Source organism: Embiotoca jacksoni, unplaced genomic scaffold (genome assembly GCF_022577435.1).
Source record: "Embiotoca jacksoni isolate LCO1_2020_lvr unplaced genomic scaffold, fEmbJac1.0.p SCAF_2, whole genome shotgun sequence".
NCBI classification, from domain to species: Eukaryota; Metazoa; Chordata; class Actinopteri; family Embiotocidae; genus Embiotoca; species Embiotoca jacksoni.
The window spans coordinates 23,013,394-23,040,277 of NW_027185340.1; the positions used below are offsets into that span (position 1 = coordinate 23,013,394).

Sequence of the window (26,884 nt, forward strand, 5' to 3'; positions counted from 1 at the left end):
GCATGGAAAAATTAACCGACGATAAACAGTCCTTCAGGACATTTCAACAAACGTGAGTGACACCAGCTGGATCTGTTTAAACTTGCACTGTAGTGTATGTTACAGCAGTCTTTACAATAACATAATAAGCCTGTTATATTGGTATGAAGTAGCAGCATCTGTAGGTTTTAGCTTCTCAAATCTAGTGATTTACTTTCTTTTGTGTTAAATCTTACGAAGCTGAATGAGTTTTTTTGTATGTTGAACAAACAACAAAAACTGTTCAAGTTTCACAAAATGCTCCAGTAACTTTTAAAAAAAATTTAATTAATTTTTTTTAGACAAAACTATCAATAAAGCTGCTGCAAGCATGAGTAATTGCTTAATTTAAAAAGCATCGTTATTTGTTGCACTGCCACATATCCGTTTGGGAGCACCAGACCTACTGAGAGGAGGATTTGCATAAGAAATGTACGGTCAGACACTCCAGCGGCCAAAGTCTCTAAAAATACCCCCTTGCTGAATAATGTAGACGTGTGGAGTGGAGCAGTCAATAATTAAGTGGATCTATTGGAGGTGGAGGACGGCACTTGTTTACAGTGTAAAAGATAAGTGGGCCAAGAAAGCTCAGGTGTCAGAGGTGAGAGGTGCACAGCATCCTCTTACTTGGTCCTGCACATCTAAAGCAGCGATGCAGAGGATCACAACATTTTCTTTGTGAAACACCACTCGTTATTTAAGCTTATTATTATTATTAAACCTTCTATGCAAATATTTGATCTTCTGTAATATCAAACTGGCCAAATAGTTTATATGAAGAGAATAGAAATGATTGATTCATGTGTTTTTATTGTGATGAGGTAAATGAGGCAAACCCTTATTGTGCAGTTCAGAAAAGAAGGAATAAAAAATGGATATGAAAATCCCGTTTCAAATAATAATTATAGTGTTCACTGGTACACTTAAAATGTGATTTGTACACACTTAAACTTACCCTGCAGAGCAAATCAGTGCAGACCACCAATCATTGGTCCCTGAGACATCATTAGGCAACAACGCACACACAGATCTGTTGAATGTCTGAGCCAGCAGAAAGGTCAGACTGTAAGTCAGACATATCCAGCACCCTGGTGCTGCTGTTTCTCAGGGGTAACCCCGCGCTGGGTTTACCCGCTGATTCGAGTAACGAGAGTCCATCAACAAGCTGCCACAGTGTTGCTGTCCCAGCGGACACAAACCACATCCCGCCGTTCACACACACACACACACACACACACACACACACACACACACACACACACACACACACACACACACACACACAGCCAAGGAGACAAAAAGAGACAGCGTGTCTTACCTTAGTCCTGATCTGTCCTGAGGTGGACACTTTCCGGATGAGTTTCTGGGGGCCTTCCTGCTCTGCTTCGCTGTCGGAGGACTCGTCCGCAGCACCGGAGCCGGCGACAGCGCCCACCACATGGGCATGGATCCCCGCCGCGGACGCCGGCCCTTTCTCCGGCTCCTGTCGAGGGGAAGGATAAAACCAGTCGGGGTTAGCCTTCGGCCGGTCCGCCGCTCCCTTCCTCTCCTGGAGGCGAGAGCTGCTCAGCGGCTGGGAAACGTCTCTCCTCGCTGTCATCTCTCGCTGCCTCTATGATAAAGACGCCTGTGTTTTCTGGAGTGTGAGTCGGCTGGTAAACGCATAGGGCATGTAGCATGTCGCGGCACAGTGGGGGTGGGCTCCACGGCGTATAACCCCCCGCCCCAGTCCGTGCTCGGCTGATGGTTGTGGCTCCAGCCTGCACGGCCAGTCCAGACTGAGGCTAGAGACCGCCTCATCCACTCCGTAAACCGGAGGACTTGTCCGTGCCACGGCAGACCCTAGCGGCTGTTTTACACCAACAACAGTGCATCAGCAGTGCCTCTAAAGTACAATAAGTGGAAAACCCCTCTGATTTTATTTGTATTTTTTAAAGTCAAAACAACTTGTGATGCTAAATAGAGACCTGCATGTGACTCGTAACAGCTAAAATATCACATTAAATGGGATACTGTGGGCTTATTCTATTATCGATCGTTTTATTGTCTTAAATTTAATCGATTTTCCAGATGAGCTACTGTTCTGTTCATCTTACGTCGTAATTGCAGGTTTGGCAACGCTTAAGAGCAAATATAAAAGTCGAACTAATTTTGACAGGATATCGTAATAAGTGACTCCTGGTCTGGATGCAGTTGAAAGACTAAATTAATTTGACATGAGTTCAAAATGTATTTATATGTAGCGGACAGAACGGTGGGACTTGAAAAGGAAATGGGCAGTACAGGCATCTGGATTATAAAAAAAAACAAAAGAAGAGAAGAGAAGAAGAGAAAAAGTTCCATCCACAGCTTTTATCCGACAATAAACGCAACCAGTTAGTCATTAGGCTTATAAACTATCGCTTTTTTTGGTTTTGTTCGTATAAACTAAAAGGTCAGCTCAGAAACACATGACGACTTCTTCCAGTGGAGTGTAAATGAGTTGTTGGACGACGGTCCACTCTACAAATCACCGCAGGAAAAGACGCTTTACGCGCACGAGCTGCGTGCCAGAGGAGGAAACACCTCCAAAGTGGAGGCAACGGACGCACACACACACACACACACACACATGCGCTTCATTCATCTCAAGAGCTCGAATTGTTTTCTTTTCTTTGGGAAACTGAGCAGCTTCGTCGTGAAATAAGAAGCGGAGTGATTTTTTTTTTTTTCTTAAAGTCTCCCGTGTTGAATCTTACTAACCAGTTCCTCCCAGGCAGGGCTGCGGGTGTAATGGTAGACATCCTCCATAGTCCCAGACCTGTGCGTCCGCTCCGGGGAGAAAAGAGACGACTGACTGAAAGGTGGAGGAATTCACAACCTGCCTCGCCGCTCATATGCGCACTGACGAGCTGGGACCGCGCCGCTTTGTCCTCCCACCGTGCTCCTCCTGCCCCGCTCCTCTCCCTCTCCCTCCGCGGTGCTCCCCTCCGAGGGCCGAGCCTATCAGCGCTCCACGTGATAAATGTCAAGCCCGCTCAAACTCGGGCGGCCCCGCACGGTTTGTCCTGGCCCGGCGGGGATCACACCCGCTGCGTGGAGGCGGAATATTTGCGCGTACATGCAGGAAGGCTATATGAGTGTAGTTTAAATGACGTAATTCATAAGGAGCCTATTGTCTTTCAGTTGAAGAGAGCTCGATTTTTTTCCCTCCATTATTCCCACATATCTCCCATTCCTATAGGCTCGTCTTACTCAGACCACCCTGCCTCAACAACGCGGACTTTGCACGTTTTGCACATATGAAATCATTCTTTCATTTTGATTGCCGTAGTTGAGTTGAACAATATTCATGCTCCATGCTCCATGAATAGATAGACTAACATCTGGTTTATGGGGAGGCCTGTGTGGATGAAGACAAACTGCAGCAAAATTATGAAGAGCACCAATATTCTTCCTTCTAGGCTCACTTTTCCCATTCTTAGTTAGAGAGAGACCATATTGGACTATTCAAATTGGGCACTGGGTGAACCACATACAGTGGCATGAGATATCAATATAATCAAAATCATATCATGGATATAGATACAATTATAATAGGCTGCTATAATATGTCTATTTCTGAACTGGCACTCTGGCTTTTGCTTAAATAAATCAAACGCAAAATGAATAAAGAATTTAAGCATGTTTATACAAAACATTAACTCGACAATTTTATTGATTTGAACAAAACGGCACTTTGTAGTTGAAGTCACATCACGGCGTTACCGAATGAACGGAACGTTTGTCAACAAACGTCAAACTCCCACGGATGACTTTAGTCCCGGACTGCTGCGTCCCTCTGTTATTATCTTCCGACTCCAACAATACGAGCTGCCAGATGTTATGAAAGCCGGGGGGTCGACACGCAGCTCGAAAACACTCGTGCCGTTTTTATTTCACACTGGACTTCCTATGGCGACATAAACCGTTTCAGTATGACCTCCCAGATATTATGTGGCGGCGCAGCAGCGGCCGTCGCTGCGAGGAGAGTGCGGACCATCCTGGGCGCTGTGGTGGGGAGAGACGGCTGGATGTGGAGGAGTCACGAGGTCAAACTGCTCAACACGTCCTCAGGTAGCTCACCTGGCCGGTTCCGGTCACAACTACCGCAAACGAGCAAAGAGCCCACGTGTTTATCTGAGTTCGTTTTCAAAGGGAAACAGTAAACATGCAGCTTCTCGTGTCCGTGGGGAAAGCTGACCGGCTCGGTGGATAGTTCGCTCTCCTGGTTTGGAAAGCAGTGGGACTGTGGGAGACAAACATCCTGGTGATGGTTGGTTCAGGTCCACACAAACAATGTACGGTCAGAGTTAGAGTGAGCAGGACTTGGGACTAGGTGAAAGGTTAAGAGCAGGTGTGTGACGTCACACGTGAAGTCCTTCAATGACCCCTCCACGAACTGATCACATCCCTCCACTTAAAGCTTTTGAACTCATGACTCATCAGCTGAATAATATGAACTGTTCTTATTATTACTTCTGTTGTCTTGTGACGTATCGGTCGTTCTTTTGCAGGTGACACGGTGACGATCGGCGAGATCTCTTACAAACTCAAAACACCCAAGAACCCAGAACTTGTTCCCGTGAAACACAGTATGTATCTGTCTCTCTCTGTGTGTGTGTGTGTGTGTGTGTGAGAATGCTTAGAAATATCTAAACAAAACATACAGGTATGACTGAATGATTATTTTGTGTGGGTTGTTCAGTTTCAGACTCCCTGCCCCAGACATTGGTTCAGCACCTACGATGGATTATGCAGAAAGACCTTTTGGGACAGGATGTGTTTCTCATTGGTCCCCCAGGACCCCTGAGACGATCCATAGCGATGCAGTACCTTGTGAGTGCTCACGTTACATACACACACAAATAGACACACACACAAGACAAAGAGGTAAACATTTTAATATATTGTTTGTGAAACTAAAACAAGACTATTACAAACCAATTACATCATCAGACCTGATCTGACATATGAATGACATCACTGTTGGACACAACACACGAGTTGTACAAACCTTTCTGTCAATAACCTCATTTTATCATCAAGAAACTGAACATTTCCAAAATTGCAAGTTTGCGATCACGTTAAATAATTTAAATTCCTGCAAACTCTGCAATATTAGCAGGATCCTACAATTTAGCAAAATTCCCTTCATTTCTCCAAATAAAAAAATACTTAACAGAATCTCTTCTGAACGCATCACAGCACAAAGAGTGCAGTTCCAAGAAAAGCATGCTTTATCAACAAAAATAACTCATCTACAGTCAGTTCAAACTCTCCTCATCATCAAAACAAACCAAAAGCTGGTTGGCTGGAAAAAAAATGGCACAAAAGGAAGTGATGTGACTTTTGGGAAATCTCTGTGCCAGTGTGATCATGCAGTATGCGTTCAGACTGCACTTTGTTTTTGTGCTTGGAGTATGTGATTCAAAGCACTTGTTTGTCCAGAAGCTAAAACCTTTGTGTTCTATGTTAAAGGCTGTCTGTTGATCAATAGATCGTCCCCGTGCTTCTTTAACTTCACAACTGTGAGAACTAAAATATTTAAGTTATTTCTTTGATGTGCAGTATGCTTGTTGTCATAGGAAGTGGTCTCTTTATCTCTTTCTTTATTTGGGCATTGGTAAAAAAATATTTTTTTTTCCCTACACTTTTACTGCAAAACACAAAAATACACATAATAATGCAAATTGCTTTTCAGGTTTTGAGAACAGTTACTGCAAAATAAAATATTTGTTCGCACAGCAATCCCCCAAAATAAAAATAAAAAATATGGACTGAAACTAGAAGAAAATTTCAATATGTGCAGTTTCATTTAGAAAAGTAGATTTGAAATGCTCGTTTAAGCAATATTTGTAATGTTGTATTACTAAATGCTTTGTGACAGTCAATAGAATAATTTAATCACTGCTGTTTATAATCTCTATTGTGTTTGGGGAAAAACAGGTTTTTTTTTTTACCATAAGGTAAAAGATGTTGGTTTGAGTGGAGGATGTGAGTTGGATCATTTACTGTTTTTTGCATCTGTGAGCACAGACGTCCCAAAGACTGCAGTGAATGGTGTTCTTTCCTTCCCTTAACCTCCATCGCCGTCTGTACAAAACCTCAGAGCTCATATTTCACTTTCACAGTCGGGTTACCAAATAAAAATAAAAAAGCGAAACAGAATTTTAATGTATTGCTTTTTAATCATTTTCTCAACACAGAAAATCTGGTGAGCGTGTTTGGGTTCTTCAGACTTGTAGCTCAAAGCCTGAGGTGAAAAATCAGTTCAATACTTTTCTAGTTGTTCATGACTGGAGAGACGCTACAGGGTTGATATTCACTGGACACTCTGGATTCAACATGCTGTAACGTTACTTGTCGCTGGGTCTCTGAAGTACAGAGGTAGTCATTATTGTTACAGTTCATGCTGTTTACAGATCAGCCTAAAACAGTAGTTTTGGAAGTGTGTGAATCCAAGTTTTTCTCTTGTTGTTGACTAGGAGTTGACCAAACGGGAAGTAGAGTATGTGGCTCTGTCCAGGGACACCACAGAGACCGACCTGAAACAGAGGAGAGAGATCCGATCAGGGACGGCCTTCTACATCGACCAGGTAAATCTCTTTTACTTTGGACTGGTACACGGTCTAATAAGCAGGGCCTGAAATCAATCCAAGCTGGTGTAAAACATTTGCATCTGATTGTTACGGCATGTGTACTGACTAAATGACCCCTGAGTGGATGTGGATGTCTGTGAGTGAGTTATGGTGCCCCTGTGTGCGTCTCACACAGTCTCCACCACCTGCGTATGTTTCCTGTGGCGGTTACACACATGTTGTCTGGAAGCCAATAAAAAAAGAAAAAAAAGAAAGAAAAACGCATCATCTTGACGCGTCTCTATTCTTAGTCACACAAGGGTGCTGGTGGAGATCCTGGAGCCAAAAGAATATGAGCCACACCACACACACACACACACATGGGCACATTTTAAAATAACAGCTGGTCAAACCTTACAATCAAAATAGCAAAAAAACATAAAACGACAGGATAAAAACACCAAGTTAAAGCAATAAGGCCCTAACAATGAAGAAAACAAAAGTGATTTGCCTCCTCGTTGGTATTTTGGCCGTTGTCATTGTGCTATTTTGGAACCAAAAGTGACGTATTTGGATGAGCTGGGGAGAAGAAATCTGTGGATCTGACTCATTCTCTGAGGACACTACGCCCGCCCACCTGACACCTGACCGCACCACACACCTGTCAATCAAACAGACACGCCCCCAGACATACTGTTTTTTTAGGCCTAGCATCTAATTAATGATGGATTATTTGCAGAGGATTTACAACTGTAAAAGCATGTTCCCCTCTGGTTCAACTTGATTTTTGGTTGATCAGAGGACCTGAGTGACCTTGATGGGACGTGTGGTTGTAAAAGGTCAGAGAGATAGGTTGAAGCTAGTCCATTTACAATAACATCTAAAATGAGTCCTAAAACATGCAAGAGCCAGCGAAGAGAGGCCAATATGGGGGAAGTGTGTTCTCACTCATGTTCCCGTTTAAAAAAACAAAACAAGCTGCTTTCTGGACCAACTGTAAATGTGAGAGTTGGTGTTGGCCAACATCAACATGAAACCCATTACAGTAGTCAATTCTGCATGAGATGAAAGCATGAATTACCCTTTCAAAATCATCTCATCACAATGAGAAGACTGTGACCTTAGACAAGAGCCTCAGTTGAAAAAAAAAATCTAGATTGGACCTCAGACTTCAGTTTTATTCTCATTATAATTAAAAACATTTCGGGCCATCTGAGCTTTGATATCTTCAAGACTGTCCAAAAATGATTTTAAAGAGTTTGTATCCTTCCAGGTAAAGTTGACTGTCATCTGCATAACAGTGGAACAAGATTCCATATTTTCTAAGACTTGAGCCTGACGGAGGACATGAAGGGAAATTATGATTGACCAGAGAACAGAACCCTGAAGGACACCACAAGGGTGAAACACTGAGGAGAAAACAGAGTCAAAGAGGCTGACAGAAAAACTTGTGTCAGACCAATAATAACTGAACCACTCCAGAGCAGCAACTTTAATGCTGACGCAATACTCCAGGTGAAAAATGAGGGCACTATGGTATACTGTGTTGAATGCAGCTGTGAGAACCAAAAACATAAAAATGGAGCCAATAACTACTAAAAGATTGTTAAAACCTTTAAAAATGTCAGGTTCAGTGCTGTGAAGGGATTTATTACCAGACGGAAACATTGTGTAGCTGCATTGCTCATTTCCAGTTCAATACCAGTTGCTACATAGTCGCCTGTTCACATTCATTTAAGTTAACTGTAATTATTTTGCATAATTGTGAGACATGTTTGCTTTCATCTGTATAAAAGCAGCTGGATGAAACTAACAGAAATGTTATATTTTTATTTTTTCCACCGTTTGAGCTTTGACTGGTGCTCTTTGATGATGTCATCTTGTTGTGCCCCCATGATTTATTTGGATTATTGATAGGTCTATGACTGTCAGTAGTTTTGTTGTACATTTCAGTAATGTTCTTTTATATTTCAGTCGTTATTTAAATTAAATGTACCCTGGGAAATTGTTGTTTATGAGGAGCAAACACTGGCCTCCTCTTCTTCATAAGGTATATTTATTCATCTATGATCGGGCTTCAACAGTGGCATAGAATGAACAGAAGATACAGTTAAATCATTAATAATTATTTGGATGGCAATTCATTGTCAGCTGAATTTCATGGGTCTGCACAGAGCATCAAAAGTGATTTTAGATCACAATAATCAGGGTTCGGCTCCATGTCTGTGATGAAGCGTCGGTACCTCCAGCGTGGGAACAGTAAATGCGCGTCCTCCATCGCTGCCACGGACACCCAGCAGGTGTTCGAGCAACACATGAAGTCACGTCACCACAGCAGTGCCCTCTTACCATTTTCACTCCGTTCCCTTCCATGACACCTTCTGATCAATCAAGCTTTATGCAAACATACACCCCCACTCTGTTGATTTTGTAAGTCAGGTAACCATAGAAACCAGCAGTTCTCATTATCTAGTCTGGCTTCTCTAAGGAGAACTTTCTGTTCTCTGCTCCTCTCAATTCATTTCTCACAGCTACAGAAAACAAACCTCCAGATAAGGCTGATCATTAAACCTGCCACCGGGCCTCAAGGAGCCAGCAGTGACATCTGATGATAAGCTGTGATAATTAACTTTTACTCAGTCGTGTCATTATGTACAACTAAGTAGCACATGGCTTCATCTGTGTGGAAAAAATAAATCGCTTGCATAACAGTTCAGACATCAACGCCATGGAAATGAGGTGAAGTTTTTCATGATTTATTTTCAGCACATTTATCCTTTACTTATAAACCTGGTCTTCTGGAACAGGAACACTCTTGGCTAATTAGTTAGAGTTTCTTATAATTAGACGGCTGCTGGAAGGGAGTTCAGTTACTGTAGTGTCACTCCACAGTCTTCAGTGCCGAAGTGCTGAAGAAAGTGTAATTTTTTGAATATGTAAAATGTCGATGTATTGGGCTTCAGAAGTAAATATACTTTGGTCACAAAAACAAAAACAAAATATTGTACTGCACACACTGGACCTGAGTGTACCCTGCACCGAGTGCTTTTATAATTTCATAAGTGGCCTGTCTTTAAGCCAGTACACTTTAAACAATAGGGCCGTCACATTGCTGTTGTGGCAGCTCGAGCAGGTTTTTCTAATTTAATAGTTGTAATGCTCATGAATTATTTTAATACAATTAATGGCAAAGTATCTTTGGTGAAAACTCACACACAGACCTCTCCAGAAAAAAACCCATCTCTAACTTTCCTGTTGAATATAATTCACCCTTCAGTCCTTATACAGGGCGTAACATAGGACACAATCATTAACATTTCTGTGCGCTATTAAAGTACTTTTTACATAAAATACTCAAATTGTGAGAGATCAAAACAATATTGTCTAATATTCCATAATGATTCTAAACAATAAAATGTAATTATAGTGGAGATTTTTAAGTATTTTGAAAGCCAGAAAACGTTTCACAAATAGGCTTTTTGTTTGCATGTTCACTCAGCAGTCTGTGTCATCGGACGTCGTGTCATTCTCTAGTCTCTGCATATTCAGACACACGGCCTCTCAATGTGTCACTTTATTATATTTCATGCAAAGGAGCAAAAAAAATGCACAAGTTCTGAGACTGCTCCTGTTTTGCACAAATGGAGTGCAGCACCACGATGAGCACAGAGCAGAGGGAGGATATAACCTTCATGATTGAGTATTTTACAAGTTATACTGCTTTAACATCATCAGTACCTGACTCGCACACATTTTGTGCATTTGCGATTTCACCATGGACCTGAGCTTAAGCAGAGAGCGCACATCAAACTTTGTGTCAAACTTATGTGGCGCTTTGTCACCGGAGATCCAAAGTGTCATCGCACCACAGTTCAGGTCGTTTGCAGGAATGATTTCTCTCAGGACGTCACAGTGTAACTCGGTGTTGACAGTCTCATTCTGGAGGATGAATTCACAACCCAGCAAATGACCAAAAAAAAATTGCCCGGGTTGCACTCTTAACCTGACGCGTCTTTTTCCGTCTCGGTCGGTGCCGTTCTGCCCCTCTTGAAGAGACATTTCCATCCAAATCACCTCGTCGGGTCCGTGGCTTCGTTACCGTAGTGTTTCTGGAGCATTTTAAGGGTCTCTGACGTTGATTTCCTGAGATTTACACAAACTCTGATGTGCGCTCTCCTATTATGTGCATGGTGAAATCTCAAATGCACCCGTAACAGTGGTCAGAAAAGTGTGTGTAACTCAGGTGATGAGTCACGGTACTGTTCCCCCTTCACGTGCAACAGGAGACGTTTCGGGAGTTTTTGATCCACGTTTGAAAAAATAAATAAAAAATGAACAGGGAGAAAAACCTCTCAGACTGCATTTTTTTTTTTTTTAAGTTTAAAAAGCCATTATCCCCTTTGCCCAATAACTAATATCTAAAGTTGTGCTTCTGCACATGCAGAAGAGATGATTTTTCTGTTGTCACATACAGTGGGGCAAAAAAGTATTTAGTCAGCCACCAATTGTGCAAGTTCTCCCACTTAAAAAGATGAGAGACACCTGTAATTTTCATCATAGGTACACTTCAACTATGAGAGACAAAATGAGAAAAAAAATTCCTGAAAATCACATTGTCTGATTTTTAAAGAATATATTTGCAAATTATGGTGGACAATAAGTATTTGGTCAATAACAAAAGTTCATCTCAATACTTTGTTATATACCCTTTGTTGGCAATGACAGAGGTCAAACGTTTTCTGTAAGTCTTCACAAGTTTTTCACACACTGTTGCTGGTATTTTGGCCCATTCCTCCATGCAGATCTCCTCTAGAGCAGTGATGTTTTGGGGCTGTCGCTGGGCAACACGGACTTTCAACTCCCTCCTCAGATTTTCTATGGGGTTGAGATCTGGAGACTGGCTAGGCCACTCCAGGACCTTGAAATGCTTCTTACGAAGCCACTCCTTCGTTGCCCGGGCGGTGTGTTTGGGATCATTGTCACGCTGAAAGACCCAGCCACGTTTCATCTTCAATGCCCTTGCTGATGGAAGGAGGTTTTCACTCAAAATCTCACGATACATGGCCCCATTCATTCTTTCCTTTACACGGATCAGTCGTCCTGGTCCCCTTGCAGAAAAACAGCCCCAAAGCATGATGTTTCCACCCCCATGCTTCACAGTAGGTACGGTGTTCTTTGGATGCAACTTGGCATTCTTTCTCCTCCAAACACGACGAGTTGAGTTTTTACCAAAAAGTTCTATTTTGGTTTCATCTGACCATATGACATTCTCCCAATCCTCTTCTGGATCATCCAAATGCTCTCTAGCAAACTTCAGACGGGCCTGGACATGTACTGGCTTAAGCAGGGGGACACGTCTGGCACTGCAGGATTTGAGTCCCTGGCGGCGTAGTGTGTTACTGATGGTAGCCTTTGTTACTTTGGTCCCAGCTCTCTGCAGGTCATTCACGAGGTCCCCCCGTGTGGTTCTGGGATTTTTGTTCACCGTTCTTGTGATCATTTTGGCCCCACGGGGTGAGATCTTGCGTGGAGCCCCAGATCGAGGGAGATTATCAGTGGTCTTGTATGTCTTCCATTTTCTAATAATTGCTCCCACAGTTGATTTCTTCACACCAAGCTGCTTACCTATTGCAGATTCAGTCTTCCCAGCCTGGTGCAGGTCTACAATTTTGTTTCTGGTGTCCTTTGACAGCTCTTTGGTCTTGGCCATAGTGGAGTTTGGAGTGTGACTGTTTGAGGTTGTGGACAGGTGTCTTTTATACTGATAACAAGTTCAAACAGGTGCCATTAATACAGGTAACGAGTGGAGGACAGAGGAGCCTCTTAAAGAAGAAGTTACAGGTCTGTGAGAGCCAGAAATCTTGCTTGTTTGTAGGTGACCAAATACTTATTTTACTGAGGAATTTACCAATTAATTCATTAAAAATCCTACAATGTGATTTCCTGGATTCTTTCCCCCCATTCTGTCTCTCATAGTTGAAGTGTACCTATGATGAAAATTACAGGCGTCTCTCATCTTTTTAAGTGGGAGAACTTGCACAATTGGTGGCTGACTAAATACTTTTTTGCCCCACTGTACGTAAAAACATTAACAGGAGAAAGTCTGATGAACAAACACTTACAACCACGTTGACTGTTTTGAATGCTTTCTCAGCAACTGATGACATGAATCAGACCTTTATTGAACAGTGACACTAGAAAGATGACAGGAAGTTAGAAGAGACAGGAGGGTGGGACATGCATCAAGGGTTCTTGGTCGACTATTTGTTAGTGTCATTATCTGCAGCTGTGTTTTCCATGTGCTGACATCTTGGTGCAGATTACTTTGAGAAGTAGATGTAGCTTTTGTCACAGCAGTTTGTGTAGCGATAACACCAGAGAGCTGTATTATTGATGTGACCCTCATTAGTGATCATCGTTTTGATTTTGTACCCAACAGTGTTGAAATGAAACTGAAACCAGTCCAGTCATTAATTCATTACTCATTATAATAATAATAATAATAATAATTCATAATAACATCATTCATCTGTCAGTGGCCATAAACAATATAATATTCAGTCCTTGTTTTGCTCTTGAGGGAAACTTCCAGATCTAATGGGTTGATTTGATTGGCCATTATGCAACAATGGATTTTTTTTATGTTTTTATTTTATTACCACAAATCCAGCCTCCGCCCTGCTGGCTGCCCTTAACGCACCGCTCGCATGACACATAAGCAAAGTAGCAGTGGGAAGTTAAATCAGACATTGCGTTCGCTCATTGAGATAACTGGGGACCAAGAGTGTCAACATGTGCACAATCATATAGCATTAATTTCAAATACCTAATAGACGTAATAGATCTACCCTGTTTTTATTGTGGACAAATACTAATATTTATGTCCTGTCCAAACCCGACGATTAAGCAGCTTCCTGTCTCTCCTCTGGTCTTTATCCACCAATGACTCAATAATGAATCTATCAAGACTGGTTGCCTTCTCCAGAAACAAGCAAAGCTAGCCAACACCCCGAGGCTCATCTGCCTCCCACCCTCTCATCAAGATAAAAAACAGTTGTCGTTTGTTTCCATGGCAACAGCTCATGCATAGATACATCATTATTGATGGTACTAATAGGTGTGACAGGATTTGCCTATTTCTGGCTTTCCTCATATCCAACCATCTTATGGGCAGGGTGTGTGTCGCTGGCATGTGCTGGTTTACGAGCTGGAGTCTGGCGTGTTAATGCGCCCCGGGGTGCAATGACTCACTGCACGTATGTGTCGTATGTAACGCTTGCTTTAAGGATTGAAGATGTGTGGGTGCAAATTTGAAAAGCTCTTTTCTTTTTGAGAATAGTTTGGTGTCGTAGGAGGTGTGTGTTTGTGTGTTAAGTAGAACACCAAGTATTCCTCGGGGCCCTGTGCTGATTTGGAGCCCTATATTCAGGCTTAGCGTGTCAGTCCCTGTGCTTACGCTCCGTCCCTCCCCTCCCATCACCCCACCTCACTTTCGGTCTCTTTAGCTCATGCTCATTCTTTCTCTCCCTTTCCTCCTTCACCCCCCCCCCCGCCCCCCGCCCCCCTCCAAGTTTGTACGAGGGATGTAGTCACATGGACGGAATCGCATGCCTGTTACATTTTTGACATTTCCAATCACCCCTCTCCATTTAGCTGCCTCTTATGTAAGGCAGCTTACCTCAAACCCACACTGAAAATAAGTTTCTATTACAGTAATAGAAAGCCTGCCACCTCCACTCGAGCTGAATTAGAACTGATACCAATTTGTTTCCAAGAGTTCGCCTCTGCACAAAGTTCTGTTCTGCAATTATTTCACTGGATGCACTTTCTTGGCAATATGTATGTTACATGTTGCAACTAAATACCCACACGATCCTATTTAAGGGTAAAAGCCCTCAGTGCTTTGGACAAACATGTTCCAACTGAGCATCAAAACCAGCCAAGCAAAACATGTAAAAAAAACAAGACAACAATAACACGTTAATAACAATAAAGACAGAATTCTTAGATTTTACTTAAAGTCCAAGAACTGGATTGGAGTGTGCCAAAGAAACAAAGTGTCTCACTGGCATGGTTATATCTGAATGAACCACGTACAAAAAACGTAGAAAGGTGAAAACAGGTTGTAAAAGTAGAAACCAAACATCAGGTGTTTGGACTAAAACGGAACAAAGTCACATAAGAACTTTTAAACATCAGAAAAGTACGGCTACAGCAGCAAACCCAAAACTGAAGATGATCTTATACTCTGACGAAATTATAAAAAAATAACTCCTGAACTAAGACCTACCAGCAACGCATGTTAGAATGAATTATTGTATTTTATTCAATCAAATATCATGGGGGTTATTTTTTTCTAATATGCTAGACCATTTTATTTAAAAAATGTAAGAGAATCTTTGAGAGTATTTTATGCTCGTATCCTTTCAATCTTACTTGTGTTTTAGGACTGAACGTACCTTAAAGCAACCACTCTTCTATTTGTGTTTCAGTTTTACAAGAGCTCAACTGATGACTTGTAAATTGAGGTCTTACCTGCAGACAGTTAGCAAAAAAAAAAAAAAACATAAACCAGTCCCACAAAGTTTATTTGTTCATGCACATAAGTTAAAAGCACATCCGCTGTATTTACAGTCTATTCCGGAGACGAGCCTCTGTTCAAATCCATCCATACTATTCACTGTTCTCACCATTCACTTCTCTAAAACATTCCTAAGTGCTAAAAGCCTCTCAGAATCTGCCGGGATGTTTTGTTTTTTTTTCCTGCGCGGTCAGTGTCAGACAGAACACAAGGACCCGTCTGTGCTTCCCCGACTCTCTCGCCATCCTGCGTCACTTACATTTCGAACAATTATCTGATTACAGTGTTGGGGCCCAAAATGGATCAGGAGTTAAATTTAGAGCATCTGGTCCTCACTATAGTTTTATGGCTCTGTTTCCCACACAACCTGCCACGTATTTACATGTTAACCTAATTACACGGCCGCTCGATCTGCGGTCCACCCAGACAGCTAAAGTTTCCTGCCTCTTGACGTCACACGTGCTTTTTGATTTTTGCAGAAATGTGCATCTCCATGCACACACACACACACACACACACACATACACACACACACTAACCCAAGACGTTTTATCTCACATTTGGTGGTAGAAAATAGACCTTCTTAAAGCAGCTGAGACTGTTTTTGAAACTTTTGGAGGATGTTCTGAACACAATAAGCTGAGGACATCCTCAGAAATGGGTCCATTGCAAGCGTACATTGTCATTAGAACGCAGGCAGTAAGAACTGATTGAGACTCAGATCGCTGTTTGTATTAAAGATTAAAGATGACCTTGTCAACATTTAGACAGGGTCAGAGGTCATCCTGAAGCAGCAGATCTGATCTGAGTTTGAACTGAGTGTGCTGGGTGGGTTTACCTTCAGATAAAAACTTGTCCTGATACCAGCATATTATCTCACATGATTTCTGAGGTAGAAATTGATTTCACTGCTCAGTCTTGACCACTTGTATGTTTGTCTGCAGTGTGCTGTAAGGGCGGCAACGCACGGTCGAGTCCTGGTCCTGGAGGGGCTGGAGAAAGCAGAGAGAAACGTCTTGCCCGTCCTGAACAACCTGCTGGAGAACAGAGAGATGCAGCTGGAAGACGGACGCTTCCTCATGTCAGCCGAGCGTTACGACAAGCTGCTGCAGGTCAGAGCAACACGCACGTTGAAGACACTGGTCTCAAGAGTGAGAGACTTCACTCCCCTGCAACCACATTTCACATTTAAGAAAATAATTCCTCTTCATGGTTGTGGCTTCCCACTTAAGCAGAGACATTTCACACCCCTCCTACAGGGCTCATGTTGGGTTTGTAAGGAAAAGACGCAGTTGCCATAAATACTGTGTGATAGTCATAATCTGTACTTGTTACTTTGAGTCATGCACCTGCAGCCTTGTGCATACAAATTGTTTGCAAAATAAAATGTGTTAAATGAAAGGAAGTCATATTGTAGAAACCAAGTTGTTTTTTGTGGGGTTTTTTATACCTTGATACTGTGCAGGAACACACCAAAGAGGAGCTGGACGGCTGGAAGATTGTCCGTGTAAGTGAGGACTTTCGGGTCATCGCTCTCGGTCTTCCCGTTCCCAAGTACAAGGGCAACCCGCTGGATCCTCCTCTCCGCTCCCGCTTCCAGGCCAGAGACATCTATTACCTACCATTCAAGGTCAGTCCTCAAATTTACAGATTATCTAATACCAAAAATTTCCCACCACCAAAAATGTCTCAATAAGGAGAGACATGGGGGGAGGAGGGGGAAGAGGACGGGAAGAGGAGGGGAAGAGCGAAACTTTATCCCTCAGGGTCTCAAATAATTCACATAACACACTGTGAGCAAACATTTATTGGAGTTTTGTTATACTGAAGAAATAGTGAATAATATTACTGGAAATATGTTACAGCTGAATTTAGTGTTTGATGTAACTGTTCAATATTATTTTGAATAGAACAGAAACTTTATTTGCCCCAGTGGGAGAATCGGTTTGCAGCATAAACACATTGACATTCCATCACATCATCATATCCCTTCACACACGGGGACATACGGGAGTAAACATAGAGTCAACAATCAGCACACATAAGTGGACATATCCACACACCTCGCACCAGAGATGGAAGAAAGAAAGAAAGCCCAGACCAGCTGGACGTCCACTTGGTTTATGCACGGGCTTTGTTTCGAAATTTAATGGCTTGTTGCAAATTTGGATCTGGAGGACAGCATACATGCCAGAGACATCCATTACCAGATTTGAATGATGAGGCAAAGGGGTGCCTCTCGACTCCCAAAAATGCTGTTTGCCTTATTAATGAGCCTTTCTCTGTACTGATACAGTCCATACTTGTTAGCGGGATTCCTAGCAGCTTACTGGTTGTGGTTGCCGTTCGTCCGCCTCAGTGGCATTTCCAAACCAACAGATGATGCAGAAGGCTAAGACATGTTCAATAAAAGCAGAATATAACATTCAGAGTATTTTTCCTTTTTTGACATTAAAAAGTAGCAATTTCTTTAAAATGGTACATTCTTTGTTATGTCTTAGAGCTGGCGTGGTCAGTCCACGAGTCCAATTTCAGCTCTTGGTCGAGCATGATGCGGAGTTACTGGCAGTTAGTGACAAGCTTTAACTGGGGGAACTGTCTTTATTAAAACCGTGTTTAATCGTCTCGTCAGCCAACACTCTTCAAAAGCATGTCTTTCAAGATATTTGATTATAAACCTGCAGCGATTGTCCTCTTTGTGTTTCCAGGACCAGTTGGAGTTGTTGTACACAGCAGGACCAAATGTTGCTGTTGAAAGGTAATTTAAAAGTAGATCTGCGCTGAAGCTCAGAACTTTTTAAATGTCTCGTTTGATATGTGAGTATTTTTTAGTAGCTGTTCACGTGGAGTGTTGCTTTGTGTCCTGTGTGTCAGGGTGTCCCAGCTGCTGTCACTCGCCACGACGCTGTGCTCTCAGGAATCATCCAACCTGGGCCTTCCTGACTTCCCTGTGGACAACCTGCTTCCTGCGCTTCACGTCCTGGTGAGACGTGGCGCTGGGGAAAAGACCAAACAAAAGCACAAGCTTCAAAAATAAGAAAAATCCCCTTAGATTTCAGTCTCCAATGTCTGTGTGTTCTGTGTTGTTGCAGAATGCTTTCCCCATGTTGTCCTCGCAGCAGCTGGTCCACAGACTTTACCCCTACAACAGCATCCTGGGCAAGGACGGGCGCTCCGCTGTCGAGGGCGTACTGAGTGTGAGTCGAGATGTGAACCGCCTGTCAAAATTTGATCTCTGTGTACTTTGTGCTTCTATATAATGTGCATGCTTGTTACGGTGGGACCATAAAATGAGATTATTTATGTCCTCCGTGGATTCTGCGGAATCTTCCCCAGCGATTCGAGCTGCTGGACGGTCGACGTCAGGCAGCACCGAGCGCCATTGTCAGTGTGTCCCGGACCAGCGACCTCGAGGGCCGTGCAGATGTGGCATTACGTGTCGCGGACAAGGACGTCGCCCTTCAGGTACCAGTGGACTGACGTGTAAAACTCAAGTCTGGGACGCAGACCATGTAGTCTGAACTATGAGGGGAGTTCAAGATGCCCTGTGGAGTTTTCTTGTAAACACAGAGAAGTTATGTTTACATACAGCATTACTCAAAACAATGTATTCTTTGTATCCCTAAAATCTATCAAAGCCGTTTTTGTCTTCATACATTATTGGATTGTTTATTATTTTGTATAACTGATAAATAAAAGAACTAAACAACAGAGACAGATAGTTTGTGCAACATTTTTGTTTTATTTTGTCGGACTAGATTTTTCTGACCGTCAGTGCGACCACTCGACCCTCCTCCGATTCTGAACTACAAAACAGCGTCATTGAGTCATACTTTTCACAGACATTTGCGCTGTCACACAAAGACACGCTGTATCAGTAGCTTGACCATTGATAGAGTCTGTGAAGAGAACATCTTTGTCAGTCTTTAATTCCTCTTCTTGGATGAAAACGCTTCAGAGTTTGTGAGTTTTCAGAAAAAACACAGATCCACTTCACTCTTCTAAGAATATATCTCATTCTTATTAACTCTCTGAAGCTAATCTTTGTGTGCCAATAATCCTTTTGGCTCCTAATATGCAGTGCTGTATGTCTCATTGAGTTGTTGGAACAGTATATGAGTTTCCTTCGTGGCCAGCTGTGATGCTGATAATTCTGTGATTCATGGTTTATTTAAAGGAATATTTTAACCACAACTTTTATATCGTCATGAAACTATTGTTTTTGATTTCTTGTCTTTATCAAACTTCAGGTTCCAGCAGGGACCAAGGAGCTGCATCCACCCAACAGCAGCTCCACCTTCATCAACACGCCGAGCCACTCCCAGCTGATGGCCGAGATGATGCAGTCGCACATGGTTAAGGACATATGTCTGATAGGAGCCAAGGTAGCTGACACATACTGCACAGCATACACACATACAGTACACATAGCGGATGTTATCGCTGCTTGTAATAACAGGAGTTGTGTATTTCCCAGGGTTGTGGCAAGTCGGTGATTGCCAGAGAGTTTGCCGAGTTGCTGGGTTACAGCACGGAGCCCGTCATGCTCTACCAGGTAAATGAAGACCGGTCTATTCAAGATTCAAAATGTTTTTGCACGTTGGCATCTATCTGCATTTGTTATCTGTGAAAGCATTGCAGAGCTGAAATGGAGCATAACCAAAAGACACAGCGTCCCTTTTTGTGACCCCAAATAATTCATGAAACAATCATGTCTTTTACCATCTGTCACTCTTTTGAACTACATTGTAAAACATGAAGAACACTGTTTCTTTTCCAAAATTATCCTTTACTTCCTGTAGCCGCGATTTCAGTTCATGCTCTCGTGTGTGTGTGTGTGTGTGTGTGTGTGTGTGTGTGTGTGTGTGTGTGTGTGTGTGTGTGTGTGTGTGTTTTCGTAAATAGAAACTGATTCATCAGCAGAAACGAGCTCCTCTCTTTTACCAAAACTTGCTCTGCTTTTGTTGTACTTGTCGCTTTTAAACCACAAGCTTACGTATTTAGCAAAAGTAACCGCGTTGTTTAATGAGTGGACACAATTCTTCATCCCACTTGTTGCCCAGTAAGTTTTAAATAATGGAGGTTATGGTTGAAGACTATGTGTGTGTGTGTGTGTGTGCGTATGTGTGTGTGTGTGTGTGCGTGTGTGTGTGTGTGTGTGTGTGTGTGTGTGTGTGTGTGTGTGTGTGTGTGGAATGTAGTCCGCTGGGTGATGATTGTGCAGGAAGCGGGTGTGCTGCAGCTTTATGTATTAATGCATCATGCTGCAGCTATTTTTAGTCCGCTGAGGTCACGGGTGACTTGTGCTGCGGGAATTGCGGAATCCTTTGCCGGGCAATTCATCTGGTCAGCCCTGAAAATCCCATTTTTGGAAAAACAAAGTGACATGTAAGGCTAGAGTGGAATATAAATATATTATGCCTTGGCATTTGTCCTTCAGTGGGGAGAACATAGATTTGTATATGCAGAAATAAAAAAAATATTATCTGTAAAAGTGCTAACAGAGCAGGCTAAAGGTTAAGTTTGAATAGAAAATGTGAATGTATTTGTAAGATTACGTACTGTATACAGAATCATACAGAAACATTTAAAAGAACAGGCAGGAATGGTTGAATTTCACCAAGATGTCCGACGTGTGTACGCAGTCAGAACCACAGATTACTGATTACACTTTGCCTTGTTAAGCATCTTTTGCTTGAAAGGAAAAAGGGAATGAGCGCAGCGATGCTCCTCTTGTTCCAGCTGATTGGGTGAATCAGACACCGACAGGCACTGGCACTGGCAGCGAGAGGCAGGAAACCTCCAGCATCAGTCAGGGAATAACTCTTTTCTCTCCGTCGACCTGATTGATTTTATAGTATTTGAGTATTCTGTGTAGGTATGTGGCGTCTGAAGTGCCATCTACGTTCTTGATATTCTGCATGTCGGAACACCGACTGCTGTTTTTTTTTCTGTTGTCGTGGCGTTGGTTGGTTTCCAGAACCACTGAGAGACCAAGACAGTGTTTAGTCCTGGTGGCTGAGGAGACCAGGCACTCTGTCAGCTCCCATTAACCCTTCCCACCACGGTGGTCTCTGCAGCAGGCCGCCCAGTATTGCTGGGATGAAAATGAATGTAACATAATTGTGGTTCATTTCTGTTGCATCAGAGTCCACTGACTCATTGTCAGAAGGCTGCTATTCACTCTCTAATTTACAAGTATCAAAGGAGGGCCTGTTTCTGATTTGATGCTAACGGTCTTGTTGCTGTGGAGCGGTTAGCAGCTCAGTATTACTGCCTGGAACAAACTGTGCAACTCCACTTGTCTTCTCTAATCTACCCTCCGTCTCTGCCGTGACATGGTGGCGTGATAGTGAATATGACAGTCCTGCTCGACAGACCCCCCCCTCCCCCACCCCCTGAACAGAAATGTGTCATTAACTGTTCTCTGTAAAGCAGAGATATTAGATTTAGCAGCTGGGCCAGATCATGTAGGGGGACAGTTAAATGAGACAAAAGTGGAAATCTGGTGTATGATTGTAATAAAATCTTTCTTTATCCAGTCTGACTGGACCTTTGACGATGCTCTGGGTCTCTGCATTTCCCTCAGCTTTGTCACCTCATCTCTTCCTCTCCTTGTTTCTTTTTGGCTTCCTTTGCCCCCCCCCCCCCCCTCCAACACCACCACCTTCTCTCTCTTTCCTCCTTGCTTTTACCCATCTTCCATTCATGCCTTTCTGTTTTGCTTCCAGGACATGACAGCCAGGGACCTCCTGCAGCAGAGGTACACTCTCCCAAACGGAGACACGGCGTGGAGGCCGTCTCCACTGGTCACTGCCGCCATCGAGGGCAAGCTGCTGATCCTTGACGGTGTACACAGGGTCAACCTGGGAACCCTGGCCGTGCTGTCGAGGTACTTCTGCTACAAAATATTCCATCTCAATCATTTACTGGCTGGGATATTTTGAAATGACGGTTGTTATTCGTAGTTCTCCAGTGCTGCTCAATTTTAATCTCCTCTGCTTTAAAAAAGGGAACTGGTGCTGTAAGTGACATAGACATACGCACAGATACTTCTCAGCTCACTCCAGTGTTTCGTGCCCCAGGTTGCTCCAGGATCGGGAGTTGGATCTGTATGATGGGACCAGGCTGCTGAGGTGGGACAGATACCAGAAACTGAAGGAACAACTGCAGTTTAATGACCAACAACTGCAAGAGAGGTACACACACACACACACACACACACACACACACACACACACACACACACACACACACACACACACACACGACAGCACACAGTATGTTACAGGTGTGAGAGAAGTCAGGAGTATTTCAGAAGCATTTCTGAATTTGTATTGAAACTCTGAGACTCAACAGTTTGCTTTTCAAAGACTATAATAAGTGCACTCAGCATTAGTGTTTTAACAGGAGGGAAAACTCTGAGAGGGGAGAGACAAAATTGAGAGGGAGGCAGAGAGTGAAGACAAGAATAATACTCCAGGTAAACCACGAGGCCTCTGACCCTTAACACCCCTCAGTTTCTGGTATATCTCGAGGTGCGGACAGAGATCGGGGCAGAAAAAAAACAAAAACGTAAGCATAAAGAAAGCTGAGAGTCCCGGGTATTCTAAGTTTTTGTAATATCTCCGTTCTGGATCAGTATTCTTACACCCAACTCATTCTGAGGCCTCTCAGGGTGGGTGTGTGACCAGGTGTTCAGACTGAAAACAGAGCTTGGATCTGTCTGTGACTTTGGAGGCTTATTACACACCTAAACACTGCAGTGGTTTATAAAACAGTTCAACAGCATTTTAAAGTTGGGTCAGGCAGTTCTGGATGAGACAAAAAATACAAAGAAACACCTCCAGAATGGAATCTGAGAAGACAATTGTGCTCCTGTAGCTCAGCCTCTCCCCTCTCAGGTCAGAGAGGGGAGGAGACTCTTTTTAACAAGCCTGTCTTCCTTTTTTGGAGTTTCTTTGCAGCGTAGGCAGTTGTTTACAGCGCTGGAACACCAACTTTTTCTTCCTGATTTTCTGAGATTAAATGAAGTTTAAAATCCGAGAGGATGTTTACGAGCATCAGCATTTGTAGAACAGCCAATAGTATTTGCCCTCTCCCTAAAATGACCCATCATTGGCCTTTAGTCTCCTTCACTAGCTAGATATTCTTAACCCTGAATACAAAGCCAAGAGGTGGGGCAGAAGTCCAGTGTTCCTTCAGACTACTTGAATTACAAATTAATCATTTTTGTCCGTTGATCCGAAAAAAAAACTTGCCTACCCCAGCTGTATGTGAATGACTGCTGTTGGTCTTGACGTTATCTGTCCCCTGCATTTGACTCATGAAGTGTGTTTGTGTGTGTCTTTACCCGCGCGTTTGTGTGTGTGCGTCCTAAAAACCCACCTAAACTGGCAGGAAGGATGTTTGTGGTGGGATGTCTGGGCTGAAGTAAACCCACTTCCTCCTCCTCCACTCCTGTGGCTCAGACGAAGTGTGTGTCTGTGTGTGTGTGTGTGTGTGTGTGTGTGTGTGTGTGTGTGTGTGTGTGTGTGTGTGTGTGTGTGTGTGTGTGTGTGTGTGTGTCCAGGTTTAATTATTTTCCCTGAACATACAGGTCAACACGTGGGGTCGCTGGTGTAGCGAAACAGCGTGTTGCTCGGCAACAGGATGTGTGTGTCTGTGCCAATGTACAGTATATGTTTATACAGTATATGTCTGTGTGTCATGGTAAGATTTATGTAGATATAATGATATAAGGATAAATGGGTGCTGTTTCCCGTAGCAACAGATAGAAACCACATGCTGCAGAGTTTGAACAGTGAGATTTGTACTAATGATGGCAGTCGTGATGCATTCACTGATGCTTAAATTACATTTGTATGACTCATTACGAAGACTGAGTACCAAACTTTGATGCTTTCATGTCACCGACTGAATTGCTTTGATATTAATTAGTATTGAAAAATTACTTGTCCTTTTTGGTACTTTAGCAACTTCCAAATTAATAAAAAAGAAAGAAAAAGAAAACCCTTTTTCTGCGTTTACGCAGGAGTAGATCAGCATTAGCATTTCCCAAAGATCGGCTGTACTTGAGCGGCCTATCCAAGTTCATAAAATCACTGGATTGTAAACTTACATCACTTTCTTCAAACTAACATTTGGCCACATGCCTGTCTGAGTGCGCTGCTGAAAACTGGAGCCTGCAGGCATCTCTGCAGCTGGCAAGCCAGCGTCTATCAATAACATGCATGTGAGACATTTAGGGGATATTTGTAAATTGTAGCTACAGAAAATGACCCGAGTTAGACTTTAAACTGCATGGAAAATAAATATAGATTTGTTCCATAATGTGTGATGTCACGTTCATACCCTACTCATTAAACTGAATGGAGAGCACATCACAGGACTGTGATCATTTACAGCAAACTGACCTCCTACTGTGTAATGCATTTAAATGGGATGTGCACACAGCGCATGGATAATGCCAATAATAACAGTCTACCTTCGCGTATGAAGCGTCTCCCCACAGACTCATCCAGTGACAGTGATGATGGGTACACAGTGGGGTAAATACAGTACATCCTGTTGCAGCGTGGGTGTCTGCGTGGTTTGATAGAAATGGACTTTGCTGTCCTCTTTAATCAGAGGATTTCACAGCCAGCTGTCAAAAGTCCTACTCTTGACCCTGACATAAATTGGGTGCGACACTCTCTCACACACACACACACACACACACACACACACGCACATGCACATGCACACACACATCTGGGACCAACACCATGTGCACCTGCATTCCACATCTACTTGAACACGGGTGAAAAGATGTGTGTCCTCCACTGCTCATGTGCAACCGTTTCCCACGGTGTGTGTGTGTATTTTCAGGTCAATCTTCCCCATCCACCCGTCGTTCAGAGTGCTGGCCCTGGCAGAGCCCCCCGTGGTGGGCGCCAGTACGAGCAGCGGTAGCAGCAGCAGAGGTCAGCAGTGGTTGGGCCCTGAGCTGCTCACTATGTTCCTCTACCACACTGTCACACCGCTGGCCAAAGCAGAGGAAATGGGCCTCATCAAGGGACTGGTGCGACACACACACACACACACACACACACACACACACACACACACACACACACACACACACACACACACACACACACAGAGACCACACCTTCATCTATCCCATAACTCACTTTCTTTTTCCGCCATTTTTTTTAGACTCCTAATGTTCCAGAGGAAGCAGCGGAGCAGCTACTGCAACTCACACACAGTCTCCGCAAGACGAACGACCCCACGGTGCGTGTGTGTGTGTGTGTGTGTGTGTGTGTGTGTGTGTGTGTGTCTGCGTGCGTGCGCGCCTGCCTGTACCAGTTTATTTACATGTGTGTGATGGAGATGGAAGTTATTTATTTGTGTGGTGTGTGCCTTTAGGCGCAGTCTTTGGCCTCATCTCTCTCCACCAGACAGCTGCTGAGGATCTGTCGCCGTCTCTCTGAATACCCCGAGGAGAGCATCACTCACGCTGTCAATAAGGCTTGTCTCTCCAGGTACACACAAACACACACTCTCCAATCACTTGATTCTTTTTGTTCATCTGTTGATTTTGTATGAATGCCATATGGTTGTGTACTTGTGTGTGTTTCAGGTTCCTGCCCAGCCTGGCACGTGCCTCTCTGGAAAAAAGCCTCGCCAACTGCTCCATCCAGGACGCACCAGATCCCTCTGAGCACACTCGAGATCATCGCTGTGAGTTCCACTCGCCAATCTAAATATGATTTATCAAACCACTAAATGTTTCCAGCTACATTTCTTAAATTAATAATCACATGTTGCAGCTGTTTGAGGGTTTTATTTTGTGAAAATCTGAGCGTTTGGGGATCGACACACTGAATCAGTATCAGAATTATGAGTATAAACCTTGCATTTAGTTATGAGTAGGGCTGGACAATATACTGATATTATATTGATATCATCATATGAAACTAGATATCACCTTAGATTGTGGATGTCATAATATCATGATATTGCACAAGTGTTTTCTTTTCCTGGTTTTATAGGGTCCATCACAATAAAGTGACGTAAGCGTTGATCTCACCAGACTGTTCTCGTGGTTCTATTAATTACCTTTTCCCACTTAATAATTATATCCACATTACTGATGATTATTTATGAAAATTAATGGAATAAGTATTTGTGAAAGCACTGGTACATAGTCAGCACTACAATACTTTTGCAACATCAATATTGATGTGTTTGTTCATGTCAGTAGTAATTCTGGATTTCTGACTTCCAGATATTAAAAACAGCATATACAAATCTGTTAATTGAAATTTTCTGCTTCTTTATGTTTTCTCCAACCCCAGCTAATGACATTAGATAAAAATGGCTTTCACTTTTAACTGATTTAACAATTCTCACATTTGATTTGGCTGCCTCCAATGAAAATCCATATTTGAACCTTGTATTCTAAGTTCAGCATGTACTGAAGGAAGACGAAGGTCGAGAGTTAAGCTGTTTAAGGTATTAGGGGACTTTTTTTTTCCAGAAAAAAATGAATAAAAACATAATTTTGATGGAGGGAGATGAGTTTTAAGAGATTCAATCAATGGAGTTGATTAAACCTCAGTTCTTTTACAGAGACGTCAGCCACTTTTCATTGTTGATTTTTCTACCACTGAATATAATCGAATGCAGCATTCTGTAG

The 26,884-nt window shown here is 42.9% G+C and overlaps 2 protein-coding genes across 10 annotated transcripts in view; one reads left to right on the forward strand and one right to left on the reverse strand.

The window, feature by feature from the left end:
* The window catches only part of dgkh (diacylglycerol kinase, eta), a 64,479-nt gene extending 61,381 nt beyond the window's left edge, over positions 1-3,098 (reverse strand). For 7 of the 9 annotated variants that reach the window (XM_069155096.1, XM_069155097.1, XM_069155094.1 and 4 more), the window contains exons 1-2: positions 2,761-3,098; positions 1,337-1,501 (exon numbers count right to left, since the gene is read on the reverse strand). In XM_069155096.1, coding sequence (XP_069011197.1) covers positions 1,337-1,501; positions 2,761-2,808 — 213 coding nt within the window. In that variant the 5' untranslated portion in view covers positions 2,809-3,098. Of the gene's footprint in view, positions 1-1,336; positions 2,308-2,760 lie in introns of those variants that run through there. The other 2 variants (XM_069155093.1, XM_069155104.1) reach the window with 2 other exon arrangements.
* Positions 3,099-3,839: 741 nt separating this feature from the next.
* The window catches only part of vwa8 (von Willebrand factor A domain containing 8), a 73,690-nt gene continuing 50,645 nt past the window's right edge, over positions 3,840-26,884 (forward strand). The window contains exons 1-18 of the mRNA XM_069155086.1: positions 3,840-4,113; positions 4,554-4,631; positions 4,745-4,875; positions 6,525-6,635; positions 16,143-16,310; positions 16,664-16,828; positions 17,907-17,956; positions 18,073-18,181; positions 18,291-18,395; positions 18,535-18,663; positions 19,449-19,583; positions 19,676-19,753; positions 21,930-22,090; positions 22,284-22,397; positions 25,069-25,261; positions 25,399-25,476; positions 25,612-25,727; positions 25,826-25,926. Coding sequence (XP_069011187.1) covers positions 3,975-4,113; positions 4,554-4,631; positions 4,745-4,875; positions 6,525-6,635; positions 16,143-16,310; positions 16,664-16,828; positions 17,907-17,956; positions 18,073-18,181; positions 18,291-18,395; positions 18,535-18,663; positions 19,449-19,583; positions 19,676-19,753; positions 21,930-22,090; positions 22,284-22,397; positions 25,069-25,261; positions 25,399-25,476; positions 25,612-25,727; positions 25,826-25,926 — 2,161 coding nt within the window. The 5' untranslated portion in view covers positions 3,840-3,974. The remainder of the gene's footprint in view (positions 4,114-4,553; positions 4,632-4,744; positions 4,876-6,524; positions 6,636-16,142; positions 16,311-16,663; positions 16,829-17,906; positions 17,957-18,072; positions 18,182-18,290; positions 18,396-18,534; positions 18,664-19,448; positions 19,584-19,675; positions 19,754-21,929; positions 22,091-22,283; positions 22,398-25,068; positions 25,262-25,398; positions 25,477-25,611; positions 25,728-25,825; positions 25,927-26,884) is intronic.